The sequence below is a fragment of the Monopterus albus genome, unplaced genomic scaffold, assembly GCF_001952655.1.
Source record: "Monopterus albus unplaced genomic scaffold, M_albus_1.0 scaffold63.1, whole genome shotgun sequence".
NCBI lineage: Eukaryota > Metazoa > Chordata > Actinopteri > Synbranchiformes > Synbranchidae > Monopterus > Monopterus albus.
The window spans coordinates 116,607-136,406 of NW_018127943.1; the positions used below are offsets into that span (position 1 = coordinate 116,607).

The following is a 19,800-nucleotide window of genomic DNA, read 5'->3' on the forward strand; positions in this document are numbered from 1 at the left end:
ATTCAAGTGACCAGCAAACACTACCATGGTTATGCCCACCCTTATCAACACATTTGTGTGTCTATGTGGCAAGAAAGCACTTCAACCACCACAGGTATCTGACAATGTTTAGGTTGGAGCCATGTGGAGGTCAGTAACAGCCTAGCATGGAGATAACCTGTAATCAGTGCAAAGGTTAGAAATAGTGGGCTATAAAACCACTGGCACAAGTTGATAAGGACTCCGTGGCCTGAACTGATTTGACAGTCACACAGAGGTTAGTTTAATAGAAAAACAAGGACAGTCTACCCAAAGACTAACTGTACACATGTGAAAAAAAATCTACAATTATTTAGACACATTTACTAAATTACTGTTCTTACATAAAAACAAGAAGAAGAAGCTGAAAACAAATAAGCAGAGCATCTTTGAGTTGATTTTTCCAATAGGAACTGCTACTTTTACTGAAGCAAAAGACCTGAAAACTTTGTCAAATGGGGGGGGTTGACTCCTACAGTGGGTTTCAATCATGACAGAAGTCTCTCTATTCATGCACCATCTCTCAAGGTGTTCACTCCATTCATAAGTAAAACTCCAGAGTGATACTAAACCTGGGTGAAGTGTTAAAGGGGCCTCACATCCACTAGGAAGAGAGTTCTGCAACTTTTACAAAGAGCTCAGAGGAACAAAAAAAAAAAAGAGGTCTTAAGAAAACGACTGCAAGCTCAACAATTCTGCATGTGTGCACCTCATCTCTGAGAGAAAGCCCCGCGTGCATATCGAAAGCATCCGTGTGATGACCAGGCACACTGTGACTCCATAAATCACAGCACCTTTCAGACATTTTCAAACAGCAGCTTACAGAAACGCAGACAGTAGCACAAAAAGAGAAGCTGCATTGAAAAGAAAGGGATTTTAATGTATTTACCACCCACTACTGCCCTCATTTGGACTCTGCACACCCACCTAGCTCTCCCATCTGCCACTCACAGAGGGTTTATGATACTGCAATCTGGGAGGTTGAGATTATATGGGGAAAGAGCAGGGTGAAGCTGAGGGGTGTGGACTGCATGCAGGGAGAGAGAAGAGGGAGGCAGAAGCACTCAAAGTGGATTCACCTAGAATATTACTTAATACTCAGCTGCCTGTTTTGCACAATCTGTTATCAAGGTCAATTCACCAACAGGCGGAGACGTCAGATGTGGGACCAAGACACACCTACCTATGTAGTTTCCTCCAATTTGTGTCTTTTTTACCAGAGCCAAAATTTGTTCTTCACCAGGGATATTTACTCTGATTTGCACATAAGCAAATAACAGACAAAAAAGTAAAACAACCATCTAATGCAATTAACTCAAAAAACAACTTGGCAGTATAGCCTATGACGTGACCCATTTGTAAAATTCACCATCTTCCCTCAGAACAAAATTCCTGATCTTCCCCGTTTGAACCAACCTGTTTTTGTCCTTTTGTGATATTGAAAAAGAATCCTTCATATAAAAGAAGTAACAAAATCTGCAGAAACTATTTGAAGCCTGACATTTACTCTGAATATATTACAGCCAATGGCCAAGGATCATTAACGTTGTCACTGCGGATAACAGTTGGACTGGTGAAACAGAGGATCACCGATTTCTGAGTGACTGTTGCTTTGCTCATGATGCTCTAGCGTGCCTGAGCCCATAAATCCCTGCTATTAAACTGCAGCCTATTGCAGCTGCAGATTCTCTTTACAATAAAATATGGTCATATTCTACAATTTCATTATTTGCAAGAATGCAAGCAAACACATACTACACTCACTTTAGAAAATGCCCTGCACTGACGCAGCAGAAACTTTGCCGTAGGGCGGTTCACTCCCATCTGCATCGCTGAAGTGCATCATACTGCTCACTCCTCCAGGGTGTTCCCTTGATCAGCAGGGAAGATTAATCCTCTTGTTGACTCTGCACCTGCACCAGCATGGGCCTAACTTCTCTATGATCAGCACCATCTACACAGTAAGAACTGAGTGTGCATACTTGTAATAAGAACACCTGTGCCTCCATGGCTGTTCCCAGGCTGCAGAGCTGCTGACCACGCAAAGGAAGTTGATTGTGTTGATGTCTGATTAGGGAGTCCCTGAGGTGGGGTGGGACTAGTGCATCCTCTCCTCGTCTAATTACTGGCTTAATGAGTTCTTAGCTTTAGTCCGTGTTAGCAGAGAAGCCTTGTGAGACGGACCAACAAGGAAGAGGTTATAAATCACCTTTTACTTTGCCTTGTCCCACCCTGCACAATCTCTGCATCTTGAATTGAACCTACACAAAATCTAATCCTGGCCCACCTTCATCATATCCTTGAGGGGAATGGATTTGCATCAGTGGGGAGCCTGGAGGGTAGCAAGAGCAGGACAACATGGAGTGATCTGTTTTGCTTAACAGCAGGATGGCAGTTTCTATTCCATCCAGCATTTTCCCTTTTCCTTGTGAAGTTCTGTTGTCATTCTACTACATGTAAACATTTCTTTTAAAACTCAGTAATGTTATCTTGCAGTATAACTAGAATTTCTTTGAATGTTTTTTTTTTCCCCACAAAAATATAAAGCATTTGAGCACTTGTGCTTCCACAATAAAACAGCAACCACATCTATAAAAGCCAGTTTAAATTCATACAAATAAACCAAAGTAAACCAGAAACAAATGATTATCACTAGTTCCTTTTGAGGGCTGAAAGGAACCTAGTGTGAAAACAGCCTTAGAAACCAAGGATGAATTCCCCCTCTATATATGTGAATGCTGCCTAAGTGAATCGCATGAATAATACAAGGTCTCAAAGTCTTTGTAGTAATCTGTGTAGAAAACCTAAGTGACTTGCAATTCTGTTAGGAACCTGTGATGTCACTCCCCGGTAAGACGATTCCTCTAATGAAGACAATTTATATTTCTGTTTTGTAATGCTAATCTGAAAATATTTATGTTGTACTTAGTTCATGATGTAATGTGGCAATGCTTTCATGTGATTCAGTTTCTTTGCATGTTGGCTGCGTAATACATTTGCATAGCAACAATAGCTCCAGTGTACCCTCAAATGTGAATGACAAATTACAGATTTGAAAAGCAAGTCAGAACAAATAGTGAAAGGTGAGCGCAATGACATACATTTCATCCTTACCTGTAGTGTACATGTGTGACTGTAGGGGCCTTGTAGCCAAAGATCCAGGTCTGGATGTCCATGGGTCTTGCGTGAGGATACGCTATGGTTACATCTATTACCCACTTCAGGCCTTTATGCTTGTTACCTGTGATGTAAAAAACAGAATGCCGAAAGTGAGTTTGGAGGACAAGATGACAAATTGGAAAGGCTGGGATAAGCAGTTAAAACATACCAAATGTAGGTATGTTCCATCTTAAACAATCACCATAGTCAGAGTCTTCTTATTTAACTTCTAACCAAAGGTGGTCAAGATCAGTCTACAGCACAGCAGCCCCACAGCTGCTTCAGTAACATATCAGTAGTCCAGATGTTTGCCACCACACTGGGAATTTATTTGAAGAACAGTGTCAATAGCAGCGGTGGCTGGAGGTTTTTATATTATAGTAATGCAGCCAGAAGGGAAAAGGCTGAATAGGGTAGTGTGACAGGAAGGTGAAGAATAACACATGGGAGACAAAGAACTCAAGACATTATAAAATGTGGGAGTCGCTTGCATGTGTGGGGGCTTTACAGGGTCAGCTCAGTACACCCCTGCACATGACTATACATAAATAAATGAAAAAAGGGGGGATGGTCAAACTGATTTATCTTCTCTCCATTAAACCTCCCGCCTGACATCTGCAGTAATGAAGCTGACTCAAACATTCCGTGTGTGTGTGTGTGTGTGTGTGTGTGTGTGTGTGTGTGAAGTATGCTGTGACTCTGCCTGTAAGGACGTAGCGACTTTCCACAATGTGCATCACTTGTGGGAGTGGTGAATGTGGAGGAATATAAAAGGGTGATCCTATCACCACAGCATTGTTGGAAGGCATATTTTGAAGGAAGTGACATTCCCCCATGCATTCAGCATTAGAGCTAAGCTAGTCTAAACATGTTATAGAGTTGTCTCTTTCCGGGGCGCATCGTGCAGAGATGCAACTGGTAACAACCTTAACATCTGGCATTTTTACAGAAAATAAGAACATTAACTTAATGCTGACATGTTCTTTTAAGCTGAAAACTCAGTACAAGCTTGTCAGATGTAAAAGAATAAACATGAGCAGCCTCAGTCAGCACAGGAGCACAGTGTATTTGGCCGCCTGTGTCACAGTTTGTACAATAGCAGGCAGTGCCCTCTCTGAGCATACTGGCTTCTTTAACACATCATGCCAATGTAATAAAGTCCAGCTAAACATCACAAGTGATCAGTCACATTACACTGTACTCTGTCAGGAAGGAAAGGTTAGAACAACTCATGATTTCAACATTTTCATAAACATAACATTCAGAAAAAAAAGAGGGTGATGCAGTGGAAGAGTGAGAGAGACCTGACCAAAGTAAATCAAGCAGGTACATTATGTTGGTGCTAGTTGGTACAGTTCAGGTACGACACTTTGAATATGGAGTTTGGCACTGCTGCAATAAAAGTTGTTTATACTGTGATAGGGACAGTATGCCTTTCATATCTTCGAGTGTAATAACCCATTGTTGGGAATGCTGCCTATCAATGAACAGTAGTCCTTCACAACAATAATGGATTTTTGCATCAGTGTGTTGAAGTACTTTGACTTGTCAGGTATTTAAAGTGTGTCTGGTTATTTTACCCATTCACAGTTTCCTGACAGAAAATTCATAGTCTACTACAGCCATATAAATATCACAATACAAAATGACATATAATGTGAAATAGACATAAAATCCTCTAACAGGGAACAGTCACCAACTTGTTTCAACCTCAGTGAAGTCAAGATCATTGACCTTCACCCCTTCGCACATTCCTATCAAGGTCAGTGACCTCACATCTGTCCCATTCCCATTAATTTCTAGCTTTCCAATTTTTTTTCTTGATAGATTACTATCATCAAGTTTGTTCCAATTGTGTTTTCAGTTTCACAGCTTCTAGTAAAGGCCTCAAAGGCCAACAGCTGCACAAATAAAGGTACGGTATGGGCAGAAGAGCATGAAAGACACCAGGCCAATAAGAATGCACGCCTCTGTTTTCTTAGTGTACTTGGTTGACCAGATTAATGAGGCAGAAAAAAAGCAGCTGAGGTACAAGCTGGTGCCTCATTTATGCCAACGTTCCAGTGACTTGATAGGCATCCTTGGTATTGACAGGAATGGCTGACACTACAGCCATTCCTGTGTGGGTAATTGGATCCAGATCTCTGCCCAAGTGTGCTGAAAGGTAGCCATGGTCTCAGGTGAGTGGCCTGCCAAAGAACAGGGACCCAGAGCCAAGGTATCGCTGGCGCCCTACACGCTGTGACAGATAGTACTGTAATAACAGCAGCTGTGGTAATTTAAAATGACACCCGAGAAGCCCTGTCCTTCTGTAAACAAAAAGAGGAAGGAAATGCGCTGGCAGATATCTGGCTCTCCATCACGCCACTATGCAGGCCCAATACAACACCAAACCTACGCCTGTCCCTCCTACTGAATCAACAGTGGATAAATCCTGCTTCTAATTGGTTAGTGCTATCAAACAACGTTCACCACTCCCAGTCTAAATGACTGAATCTTGTTTACCTGCCAATGGATAACCCCATTTTATAACACCCACTGTAAACTTCATAAGGCTTGGCTGACACGGAGTCTTTCTGCAGGCTTTGAACTACACTGGCAACCAGTGAACCATGTGCTTTGCATCTGAGCTGAGCAGTGCATTTAACCTGGGTGACACGGCATGGCTGATACACAGTGGCACACACATTTACATCAAATCCTATTTTCTCCAAATGACCCATTTGTCTTTGAGTGAGTCAGCAAGCTCAGGGCACCTCTGCCGAGCATCAGGGAGGGTCACAAGTAGACAGAGCTGTCTCTTTGATCAGCCAGGCATGCGCGCACGCACACACAGAACAGGACAGTCAGGGGCATAGCCCAGTGCTGGGTATGTGTTTTTTTTTTTTTTTTTCCTTGCTTGAGGTTTTAATGCTATTAGCTAGATTCAAGCTGAAGGACAAGCCCTGCTGTAACAACCAGCTTCTCCTCTCCCTGTACTACTAGAACAGAACAAAATAAAGTAAGATAAAGAATAAACTGGGATATTAACTGGAACCACAGTATACAAACCAGGGAAAATATTGTGTGTAACCAGGCATAACAAAGATGTCTAAAACCCTAAAAGGTTTAAAAATTCCTTACTGCCCGCAAACCTTTGGTGCACATCAACACTGATGAGTGGGTTGAAGACTTGTTACACTACCAAATGCTAAAAATAAATAAACTGCACATACAGCACATATTTTAGCACAAGAACTGTGCTGTGCTTCACTATCTAAATTTTACAACAGCTGATTAAGAGCTGCGCCTCCTCTGGTTTGACAGTCTGTCCTGCAGAGGGAAAAACAGCTGTTAGTGCTGAGGCTAGAGGACACAGAGCTGTGTCTGCAAACCCGAGGAAGGCTCAAGTCTCTGAACTGCATTCTCACTGATACTAGGCAAAGTCTCTGCATTACTATTAACACAGCACACCTTCAAACTTGCTTCTGAAACAAAGCCAGGAGTGTGCATTGGGTAAACTGTGTGTGGAGCATGCACAGGCATGGGGGACTCATTGCACCGGTATGTTTATGGCTGCTGTGTTTTCCACTGAGGATGTTTACAAGAAGCAAGTTTACAGAGTTATCTGGATAATTCTGCTGTGTAAAGCCAGGTATTTGTGTACCAAGCCTTACTCTTGAAACAAGGCCATGATTCAGTTAGCATGAAAAGTATGGCAACTTTTCTTTCACAAATTCAGCTAAAGAAAATTCACACTTGATGCTGTTTATGTGGGCACATAAATGCTTACCATTCCTGTATCTTCCCGTCATGCGATTGACCCGTTTTGGGAGACATTTTAATTGTTGATTGCCCAGGAGAGAGAGAGAGAGAGATATCTTGGAATGATTAAAGACTAAGAAATATGTGAATAAGTATCTGTAAAAACCTCTAAGACTTAGACAATGGATACATCGGTGAAAAACTGATGTTTTTCTTGAGGAATGAGGGGAAGGCCTTTCTCAGAAAATGAGAAAAAACTGTTCCAACTGTACCGAAAAACAAAAAGAACACTAAAGACAATATGGGCATAAAGATGACAGAGTAAGACATGCAACCATGTTTGGTGTCCATGCTTTTATTGTTATATCTTGAAACTGCTACAAATAAAGTGAGAAAATAAATTTAACCCTCTCAAAGCTTGTTAACTACAGTGTTGTGTTCCTGCTCACTGGCTGTATTTAGGGCTGGTCTCTAGACAGAAAAATGACTCTCCTGCAAGTCACTACTGGGGTTTCAGAGACCTTGATGCAATTTCTGGCAGCTCTGTGCATGTTACCCCTTTCCTCTCCTGGCAATCATCACCGGTTGCCTTTCATTTAAAAACAGGCCTCCAGAGAGCCGGGAGATATCATGCTTTGTGTTTGAAGCATGCTCCATCCATGGCCTAGTCAACATAAAAACACAACTGATCAAGAACTGAAGTCGAGCTGAAGAGTTCACAGACACTGAAATAAGGAAAGGTGTGATTTGCCCGGAAATAGCATTGGATTTGATACCCACACACCTCAGTAAGAACAAAGATCACCTTTAAATTAAACTCCTACTGTGTCTTTTGTAAACCCACTGTCACCACACAAGGCCTAATAAAATACACTCAAAAGCTATTTTAATTATTTAACTTAATGTCTGTCAATCTGAAAAATCATCCTCTGTGAAACATCGATGAAAAAGTTTTCTGCTCACAGCAACTTTCTGAAGTTTGCAGGCTTTCAGGTTTGTCTTGTTTTAAAAGTATCAAGTGGCTCAGGGGAGTATGAATGACTGAAACAGAGGCATGGCCTGAGGCCATGTTTATCATTCTTTGACTTTACTACAACTTTAGAGTGATTACTGTAAAACAGTTTCTCTAAATTATGTACATTTTTAAAATAGCCTTTAAGATGATGGCAAACATACTGTATATTTTGAGGCTCCCAAATATTGGATTTATTTATGTACATTGTGCTGTTACAGGCAAATATGAAAAACACACAAATTCATTTTAGATCTTACTGTTCAGTCCTAAAAACCAAACTTTATACATCCAAATACGATCTACAAATATTCCTTTTAAAAACACTGCAAAAACATGCAACATTTCAAAAGAGATGGATGAAGTTTTTTTTTCCTGTACGTTTGTGTCTGTGAGAGTTACCTGTCTTGTTGACCACGTTGCCGTTCTCCAGCTGGGCAGATAGAGTTTTCAGGATAACGTGGGTGGCCCCAAGACGAGGCAATGTGACATGGGATAGGTGGGGGAGAGAGTGTTTCTTGGCAAACAACTGGCTGGTTTCCCGCCGCTTGCGCAGGAAGCCGCCCTCAGGGAACAGCACTATCCACTTCCTGTCACGGCTGTTGTAGTATTTGTCTAGGTGCTCTTTCAGGTAGACCAGCTGCTTGTCTCGGTGAGCTTTACCCTGTAGAAACAACCAAAATTACATTAAGAAGATGTACAAAGCAACATCATGGTTTAACTAATAATTTAGTCTACAAGTGGTGAGTTTCCACTTTTGTTTCAAGCTACTGTTATTCTAGAAAATCTAACAGGAAATTCTTAAAACAAGCCGACTGTATTCAAAACAGGTACAATAACCAGACAAACGGAACAACTGCTATATTTATTAACTCAAACACTTTTTGTCAGCATGCAAACAAAAGTAAACAAGCTAACATAAATCACAAGCTAGCCAGAGTAGCACTGGTGAGCACTCAGAGCAACATTCATGGCACAGCTGAAATGGATGCAAAACACGATGGCCTTGATAATATCAGAAGCATTAGCAGTGATGGGATGAGAAGGAGGATTGATTATTAATTAGGCCTGGTCAAAAGCCATTTTAAAAGCATTAGCACAGCCGTGCTTGTGTGAGCATACGTGTTTTATTTATGCAGCTGTATGTAGCAGAACTGTGTACAAACAGCAGCATTGGTTTGACAAAACAAAAATCAATGAAGAATACATCTTATGTGCCTCTACAAAGTCTCTGATTGACAGATGCAGGCATTAGGATCAAGATATCACAAACCTATAAATGACCGTGCCACTGCTGCTGTGGTTTTGCTGTGGCTATTAGCCACACGATTTGATGGAAATTTACTCCAGTGTTGCTTTTAAGCAGTGGTGGAAAGTAACCCAGGACATTACTCAAGCATTTTACTTAAGTACAACTCTGAGGCATTTGTACTTTGGAGTATTTTCATTTTGTGCTGCTTCATACTTCACTACATTTTAGAAGCAAATATACTTTTTACTCCACTACATTTATTTTATAACTTTAGTTATTTTAAAGAACCATATTAATACAAAAATTACAACATAATCATATGACAGAGGTATGTAAAGTACTTCAAATTCTAAACATATGAGCTAATTAAAACTAACTCCCCCTTTACCAGCTGCAGCATTAAGAGTGCCCCGTTTTGTTGCTCCGTCAAAGTTGTTAATTTCTTCCCGTAATAATACGTGTTTATCAGTGTTGGTCAGACAATTTAACGTCTCCTCTCTAGCTTGCTGTTATAAAGAATTAAAAACCATGCCAACAGTGATGTGTTGTGCATTATTTGAGTGTATTCAGAATATGACCTGTAATATGCCATGGTTTAATTGTTGATGTATGCCTTCAATTTGAGTGCTGAAGTTTAGAAAGGATGAGGATACTTTCACTAGCAGAAAAGCTTTATTTAAAGCCGTAGTTAGCAGTAGTTTTCCAACCGCCATCAAAGCCTGCTGTGTTGTACTTTGCATAATGAGGCTGGGGACATGTCTGCCAGCCTGAGTGGACAGCAGATGCTTGGGAGGTTGGGGGCAGATGCTTGCTGTGCTGTGTGGATGTGTCAAGTATTCTGGTGCAAGATGTCAAGAGTGCACAAGCAAGAATGCCAGAAGGAATCAGTGAAAGGAGGGTGGCAGAAATGACCGAGCCTGCTCAGGCCCTCTGCTGTAGTCTGTCAGGCTGTTAGCAGGCTCAGGGTACTTCATCCCCGGCACAGTGCCTGATATGAAATTCCATGGCAAATCAATTGCATGACCTAAAAATTGTAATTCCTTGCCACCATATTTCTGCAGCTACAAAACAAAAAAAAAAGGAAAAAAAAAAGAGGAATGGCTTTTTAAAAAGGCTTTTTTATTTATTTACTGTCAAAACAAAATGTCCTGGTTAGTCCCACAGGTGATATAAACACTAGGAAAAGTTCAAGGTTCAAGGATTTTATTGTCAATTCACCATATGTGCAGGACATACAAGAGAAAAAAAAAATCGAAATGCCGTTTCTCTCTCACCTAGTATTGGGTGTCATAACATTTAGGAACTAAAACAGAATAAAGTAGAATAAAACAGAATAGAATAAGAACTGGATTGACACAATTAGGATAGCTGGCTCTGGCTATTTTGAAGTGAATTTAATGGTCACATCTACATTATGAGATCAACAGATTTATAAAAAAAAAAAAAAAAACTTTTATCTGAGCTCTTGGTTTGTGTTGTTTGTTTAACACAGCGGTGGCCAATTCCAGTCCTCGAGGGGCGCTGCCGCTGTCCTGCTTGTTTTCCAACAATTGGAAGATACCAATTCACTTTATCTTTCCTCACTCCACTTTCATCTAAGATGGTATCTTCCAGCTTCAGACTGACTGAACACACCTGAGCCAAGTAATCAGCAGAAAGTCAGGCAGGGATAGTTGGAAAACAAGCAGGACAGCGGCCCTCGAGGACTGGAATTGGCCACCCCTGGTTTAACAAAAACAAACCTAAGAGAACCACTGGTGTCAACTGGGTCTGTTACCTGTCTGATGAAAAAGTCCCCATGGATCAGAGACACGAGGCCAAAGTTGGTGTATTTGAACACATGATCCATCAACCACATCATTTTTCGTACCACCTGAAAAAGGGAGGAGAATGAACAATGACCATTTCTAAACAACCTATCATTTTTCTCAATACAGCATTTTCCCGTGAGCATTAGCAGGAGACTTTGGTGCCAGTGTCCTACACCGATACCCCCATCCACTCTCATGATCTGCACCGATGCAGCTTTGGCTTACTGTCCTTTCAATGCTAAGAGGATAAGCTGGGCCAAGGATACAGTTGTTGAAGTGAACACTGTCATGTTTGTGCAGTGGAGCTCCAGCACGATGCCAGCCTCAGCCAAAAAATCAACAACTAAAACACAACACCAGAGGTGCCCCCACTGGCCTTTAAAAAAAAGCTACTTCTGCATGATACAAATGCACACCTAGTTATTAAACTGTATTGGCCCTATGTGATCCTACATACCACAGCTACAAATGGACCAGCAGTCTAAAGCCATACGCTTTGCAGTACACTGGCTTTCTTGCCCGAGGAGAAGCCTGCAGTTCCATGCCGTTTACTAATAAGATACATGTAACATGTATTCTCTTTATATGTCTGTTAGACAAGCCTTTTTCATACCTGTGACATATGCTTTCTCTCTCTCTCTCTCTCTCTCTCACACACACACACACACACACACCTCTAACTTTCTTAGCTTTCACAGCTCCAGTTCTCTGTGTAGTGTGTAATTCTGTATGTCAGCGTACCCAAGTACAGAACACAAAAGTTATCTTTGGTCTGTATTTATGGTCATGATATGCCTGTTTTATGAAAACTTGTGACAAGTATCCCACACCACAGTGAAGGAGTGTGTGCTATTCAGACATGTTTCGCTTGCCTGTCTGTTCACAATGAGCAGTATGAAAGAATGCAAAGCAGCCACCGCTCAAATCTTTACACATCTGTTGTCAACTGCCTGAAAAATGTGAACACATTTTATCATTTGAATGCAGGAAACAGCAGCACTGCGGTCTCTCTCTACTAACTCAACTGTTTTAACATGAAGACGGACCATCCCATCATTATGGCTCTCTCCTGTTGTACAAAAAGAACTTCCTCCTCCTCTAGAAACTATCAGAGTCCATATATTTATGCATAATATCACTGCCCACTGAATATAAAAAAGTAAATTATAAATACGCAAACAGCTCGACAAATGTTTAAAATGATTTATACAGAAACTTGTTCTCATACATTTCATCATGCAATCATCATCTGGCAAAACAAACCGACAATGGTGACATTAACCAACCTTTAACAAAACATGCTCAAAACTTGGGCTGGGAGGGGTCTGTGTGCAACTCTACAGGAATTTGGCATGACAAACACACAAAGATGTCCATACAGCAGCCCATCCCAGCAAAATACAGACAGTGCAAAGCACCCTGCAGGCTCAAGGCTCCGCATGGCTAAATTTACTCTGATGTCACGCCATTAACACCTATATTCCTGGATTTCCTAAAAGGGACACAAAGAGGGAACGCATTTCTCTCTTCTTACCGTGCCCTTATCCTGCAGGCACATCATGAGCGTGCACACATCTCCTGTGGACTGGTGGTTGACAATGACCATGGCTTCCTCTTCAGAGATGGGCCGTACGTCATCACCCCACTCCGTTACTGCAAGAAAATACACACAAATGCACATTTTGGTTCAACAGACTATGTAGATAATGCTCTTTTCTAAAAAAGGTTAGTTAACAATCAGTGTTTCTTACTAAATACTGTATAACCACGTTTCTTGGTGTATTTCTACCTTTCCTGTTGTTTTACCACCAGCAGCTATCAATCAATGAAACTATGTAAAAACCAATGTCAGGAATCTTTCTCAAGGTACCTTTAAATATGCAGATTACATAGAGTACGTACTACAGATGGGTGATGTCTACTGACCTGGGATCAAACGATGTTTACAGTAAAACACTGGTTGATTGTATTAGTAGTGGGCTGGGGGGTTGATTAGTTGGGTTATTGGATTAACCAATAAATGCAACTAATAAGTGCAAAGTGATTTATTTCTGCCTCAACTGCTATTCAGCACTAGGCAGCATAAGGTTTCCAAAGACGCACCATAAAACCCTTTTCTTAATCTGCATGTAGATCAGCCAATTCCTTCATTCAAGTTAGTGAAGCAACCCTAAATTACACACCCACAAAAATCTTCACAGGTTTAATATTGAGTGATCTAAAAATACATTGTGATAATGTTGCTGGCCATATCACCCAGCTCTGGGGGTTATGACATGCAAGATGCCAAAACTGAACTGTGGACATTGTGGGTATGTGCTACGTCCCTTAACCACTCGACTACCAAAGCCCTGCACTTCACAAGTTTTTGAATCAATAATCTGCACATGAATTTGGACCCATGTCAAGTCTTTATTTCCAAAGTTTATTGAAACTTGTTAGACAAGGCTGTAAAATTATTATGCTAATTGGGAAAGTCGGCCAGTTACACAGAGAACAAGATTGGTGTGGTTGACTATACAACCACTATGTCAACGCAGTTAAATATATGCCACCCTTGGTATACATGCTGAAATCCTGTTTGACTCACTCAAGGGTAAATGCTACATCTTTTAACTGGAATTACTGTTTCATGGTTCACAAGAACAGGCTGTATGTACAGGTGTATGGATGGATGGACAACCTGCTGGCGAGGAGGCACAAAAACGATAACCTGTTTCTTGTTGTGCACTTAGGGTAGAACTTTAGTGATCCCACAGTGGGGAAATTCCAGGAGGAGAAGACAAGTATCCCAACACCCTGACTACTAGGGATGGGACAATGTATCAAAAGTCAATATACTGTGATACAAAGAAGTCACAATAAATATCATTTTGAAAGAAAGTCACTTTCGGCTTTTCCCATTTAGGGGTCGCCACAGCGAATCGTCACACTGACGACTCACATGTTGACATTTGGCAAGTGTTTTACGCCGGATGCGCTTCCTGATGCAACCCTGATTCGAACCCGGGCCGCAGCAACAAGAGCGCTGCGCCTTAACCACTAGCCTACCAGGGACGGCTACAATAAATATTATTTTATCTAGCAATATACATCGCGGTCTCCATGCACCGTCGACTTCATAGTTTTTGTAACTAAGATAGCCTAACAGCGTAATATATCTGGTTCTTTACATTAATCAAACCAGTGCTGGAAAAGGGGGGAAAAGGAATAAAGTATCCTGCAGCTAGTCATACATTGCTGTCATTGAATTTTTAATTATCGTAACTGAATCAGCTCATACACACCATATTGTGCGTCGAATCGTATTGAGAAAAAGTCATATCATCCCATCTGTACTGAATACACGTGCCTGGCACCTACCGTTATCTCCTCTCTGCCTGGATCAAAGAGCAAACCTGTACTAGACCTCCCCATAATACAAGGCCTGCACAAACGTTTGTTAATGCAAGGGTTTGGATCATTACGTCATGTCAAGAAAACATTTAAAGCTAGATTTGAGCCATTTTTGCTGTACTGCATTATTTATGCTATGCTAAACATGTTTATTAGTGCTGAAAGGAAATGGACATGTAGTTTGAACTGAGAAAGGAGAAGCGAGTTTCAGGAAATGGCATCACAACCACTTTCACTACTAGCTACTCTAAATAGAGGAGAGGGAACTGTATAAGAAAAACAACAGTAACAGTTCTGTAATTCTAAGACAGAGTACAAAAATTTTCAAATCCTTCTCTCATCACATGAACTTTCAATGATACATAGAACTTTCATATGTGGTTTGTGGTGCAGCCACAAGGTGTATGAAAACTACCATAATATAAAGTATGTAATGGTACTACTAGCTGTCTAACAACTTGACTCAACATTAATCCTATATTATTATAGGAATGCAATGCATTCATACTTCCAACAGCAAAGTTATTTATAAAATACATTTTATGACACTAGCTACTTAAATTAGCTGTCATTTCATTATCAAATTTCCTGAATAACACAACTGTATTTTCCAGACAAGGACTACATGTACTCAAACGTCTTAAAAAAAAAAAAAAAAAAATTAGCATTATCATTTCTTCTTTATATCTGAAGCTGCACTTGTGCACCCATGTCCTTTTTAGGGTAGCAATGATTTATTTTTAGCAAAGAACACAGCATCCTCAGTTTAAAGACTTAATCATCAGGCTTTGTGTAAATATGCAACATAACACAAATCATCAGTGGACTTGTTGGTGCAGTATGGGAACTGCCTGACTGAGATGTCGGTCTACATCCTTCTAGAATAGGAAAACCAAGAACAATTCTGATCACAAGCTGACAAAATATTAAGTAGCTAAGACTTGAGACTCCCTAATACAGTTAAGCAAATTTTTTTTTTTTGTTTATTACACATGATCTCTCGACTATGTCCGCAGAATCGGGTCAAGACTTTGTCCAGAGTTTCCCTTTCACACAACAGAAGATAGCCTATGTCAGAAACATCCTCACCTACTTGAAATACTCCATTTGGTTTTTGCGAGGGAGTGCCTGGTTAGAGGGTACAGGAGGTGGGACATAGCGTGATCACGTTGCCAGACAGTAATTTGGTCATGTATTTTGGTCTCTTGCTCTTCCTTAAATATGTCTAACCTTTCTGGTGCTGACTCTGAATCTCTTTGTGTGACTAGTTACATATTTTTGTTGCCATCTTCATTGTAAATGACCATTTTTCTTCACCATCAGATGTTTTTATTCTTCGGGTTTCACGGCGGTCACAGGACAGAATGTCATCAACACACCCAACTAGCTCCATGGGAATACTCCGGACTATACACTGCTGTATTCTCACATGGGCTCACTCCAGTTAGCTCGGCCATTGCGTGGCATTTGTACTAGGGAGCTGTCAGAGTAAAGTCCACTTAAGGTCTGAGTCGACTAGTCACAGCAAAGAGCAAGGCTAAAGATGGTAGGCTGAACATGGACTGGAGCAGTCTGGGGCAAACTAAAGTGACACAGGATCTCTCACTGCAGCACAACAACTGTGATGCTGAAGAAATGTGACCTCTAATCTACACCTTCAAGGAAGACCACAGATTTTTTCTCCCTCTCTAATCAAGTGATCAACAGGAATTAAAAGTGTTAATTACCAAGTTATCCAAGGCCCACATTTACAAGTTCAATTTACTCAAGCAAATAAAAAGTGCCCTGAAATAATCTGCTATAGTCACTTCATCATGTCAACTATACACCACATGGGCAAATATCGAAATACAATAGTCCTTTTATATTAAGGCAATTACTATATATGCAAGTGTAGACTCTACTGAATAATGACTCAGTGAAAGTCATTTCACTGACACAAAAGTGTTTCATAACAAAGCTTACAACCTGGTCTCATTTCACCTTGAAATTTAACCCCCTGTATGTGCTACTAGCTATTCAGCATTGTAATGCAACTTATTTATTCAGTGAACTACTACAGAGCACACTCCATGGCTGCAAGCATAAACAGTAACTGCTAACGTTTAATGCAGGAAGCTCCCACTTGCTCATTACTGTTTATGGTATTGTATTACAGTAAGGACTTAGACAGCCATTTAAAAAGACACTTGCTAATGTTGTTTGTGTACACCCTGGCTATGAGAGATAAGCAAAAATTTGGTAACTATTGTCCATTCTACATTCTTTGATGCACTTAGACATTTCTATACTGCAGCCCGGAGCCACAGGGTGTTTTTAGATCTTCCACCATCATAACGCATGCTCACAAGGAGAGCTCTTAAAACAAGTGATAAAATAGAATAAAATAAAATTAAAATAAAAAGATGGGGGTGACAAATTCCTGGCATGTTCAATTTAGGCTTTTGTTTCACCTCCTGTTCTCTGGAGAGTAAGATCAATTCACATGAGCACAGGAATCCAGAGCATACTTCTAGAAAAAAATACACATCTGTGACAACCGGACAGGAGTGTGTGTGGAGTATGGCTTCGAGCTTGCTGTAGTCCCTGTTGTTGCAGGAAAGAGGGTAAATGATATTTCAGAGATGGGTCATCTGTCAGACAAAAAACATTAGGGAAATTGTCTCTGAGAGAAGATGACACCGTTTACACAGCAGGATGATAATCCGATATTGGTGGTCAGCCAAGCAGTTTGGTGCAGACCTTGCTGCCCATTGCTACACCACCTTCTCTGTGAAGAAAGAAAATTTGGCAAGGTATCATGCCATCTCCCTCACAAATGTGGTTGTCCACACCCGAGTGTGGCCAAAGAGCAAAAACATATCTTGATAAACCAGAGTAAAAAAGGGGAAAATTTCATTGATGATCTAAGCCTTCTGGTTACTGGGTCAACTAACAGAATAGTGACAATTCAGTTACATTAATGACTGCCAGCAACACAATGATGAAATTGCTTGTATACTTTCAAGTTTCTGCCACATTTACCCTCTTTGGCAGCCAAACAATGAAGCTCTTGCTACTTTTACAATAACCCTGATCTTCAAGTATGATACAACCATCTGGAAAAAGTAGCCAAAGACACAGAAGTAATCGTCATGTCAGTATTAGCTCATAGTAGATATACAGTAATTGTTGCATATGTTGGCCAATAAGCAAAAAAAAAAAAAACTGCACTACAAAAATGCCAGTGACTGCCATGGTTACATTACATGTCACTCGTGCACCAGCAAGCACTGGCAAACTTATTTTTCCAACTGTAAATGTCATGCTCCATACATTAAAAAAATATATATTTGTGTTTTATGAACAACCCTGAGTCTTCAGCCAATTCTACACTGGCACGTAAATGAGGAAAGTAAACAAAACCATCAAGGTTAAGCAACAACAACATAAGGATATCAAGCATTTTTAAAATACTTATCAGACATGTAGAACAGGTTGCATTTGGCTTATGTACATTCTCTGCGAAGAGCCAACAGGCTAAAAGTGATCCAGGCTGAATGCAGCAATCAAACTCAGCCTCCATCAGTCTCCATCCTGACTTTCTTCAAAATACCAGAAATGTTCACTTCAAACAGATGACTAGGTGAACAGGTGCAGCAAGGCTAATGTAGGACAGTCAGAGAAACGTCAAAGATGACCTGTAGAAACCCATACAGTCCATAGCATAACTTTATTCAGCCAAGTGAGTGATAACACTTGTGTGGGTGTACCGTGGCTGCACAGAGGCCTTAACAAATGAAGAGCTGTTTCTTTTAGTGTCAAAGTCAGATGATCCAAGCTGAATTTTGTACAACCCTTCTGCTTAGCACATCTGAAATCTGATCATTCTTGAACCTAAACATTTACAAAAACACTGAAATCCAAGTCATGTTTATACACAAAACAACAAGCTTTTCACATGGGTTTTGTGAAACCTGATGATAGTTAGATTTACATAGTTGCAGTAATTAGTTAAATGAATAACAGATTAGCCATTCATAAAAATAATCAGTTGGTTTCACATTTCTTGTTTTTTTTCTGACCCAAAACCCAACAAGTCCAGAACCCAAAAATATACAGTTTACAATCATAAAAGACTAACAAAACCATCAAGTGTTCTCATTTGAGAAGACAGAACTAGTATAGTTTAGGAATTTGTTTGTATAAATAAAATAAAATAAAATAAATTGCTACAGATTAATTTTCTGTCAATCAATTACTGGAAGTTGGTATTGAGAGGAAATAAAACCTAGGCAAGACATGCCTGTGTGGACACAGTCAGGATAATGTTATATTCATATGTACTGGATGTAATTACACTCTGTTGCATGTGAGCATTGCATTCATAATATGATCAAAGGCTGGAAAACACAAGTCGTAACTGAGAAATGAGTGCAATGTGTGACCTCTCATTCCTGGAGCACGCAATGAAAACTTAATCCTGCTGGCTTTAAGTGCACCTGTTTGTGGCCACTGCTGTGTGGGTGACAGTGTGATCACACCTCATATAGTTGCACAGCTCTAGCTGACAAGAGGGAAAAGGGACTCGGGTCAAATGACAATATACAGTCAGGGAAAAAATGATTTGAACCCCAGCTGATTTTGAAAGTTTGCCCACTAACAAAGAAATGACCAGTCTACAATGTCAATGGTAGGTTTATGTGAACAGTGAGAGACACAACAATAACAAAAAAAAAAATCCAGAAAAATGCATTACAAAAAAAAGTTATAAAGCAATTTGCATTTTCATGAATGAAATAAGTATTTGATCCCTTTGCAAAACGTGCTTTAGTACTTGGTGGCAAAACCTTTGTTCAACTCAACTCAACTTTATTTATATAGCGCTTTACCACAGCACAGCTGACCAAAGCACTTAACATATCATGCAAATATAAAAACAACACATAAAAAGCTATAAACAATAATATAAACACTAACACTACAGACAGAGTCTCATTCCTGGTCAAATGTCAATGAATACAAGTATGTATTCAGATAAGACTTAAAAGTAGACAGTGAGGGGGCCTGCCTAATATAAAGCGGCAACGCATTCCATAGGTTTGGACCCACCACAGCAAAGGCTCTATCCCCCCTAGTTTTCCGCCTGGCCCTCGGTGCCTGCAGAAAAAGCTGATCTGAGGCACTGCGACGGGTTATATGGACGTAACAATTCCACCAGATAAGATGGTGCCAGTCCATTTAAGGATTTATAAACAAATAAAAGAATCTTAAAACGACCCCTAAAATGCACTGGAAGCCAGTGGAGAGATGCCAGTACGGGCGTTATGTGGTCCTTCTTACGCCCCCCAACTAATAGCCGAGCGGCGGCATTCTGGACCCTCTGGAGGCGGGCAAGCCCCCATTGACCAACTCCCGCGTACAGTGCA

At 40.5% G+C, this 19,800-nt stretch overlaps 1 protein-coding gene across 4 annotated transcripts in view; it reads right to left on the reverse strand.

Moving 5' to 3' along the window:
- lpgat1 (lysophosphatidylglycerol acyltransferase 1) overlaps positions 1-19,800 on the reverse strand; it is a 37,738-nt gene that overhangs the window by 11,138 nt on the left and 6,800 nt on the right. For 3 of the 4 annotated variants that reach the window (XM_020604018.1, XM_020604016.1, XM_020604017.1), the window contains exons 3-6: positions 12,531-12,649; positions 10,963-11,058; positions 8,336-8,597; positions 3,133-3,259 (exon numbers count right to left, since the gene is read on the reverse strand). In XM_020604018.1, coding sequence (XP_020459674.1) covers positions 3,133-3,259; positions 8,336-8,597; positions 10,963-11,058; positions 12,531-12,649 — 604 coding nt within the window. Of the gene's footprint in view, positions 1-2,046; positions 2,351-3,132; positions 3,260-8,335; positions 8,598-10,962; positions 11,059-12,530; positions 12,650-19,800 lie in introns of those variants that run through there. The other variant, XM_020604019.1, reaches the window with a different exon arrangement.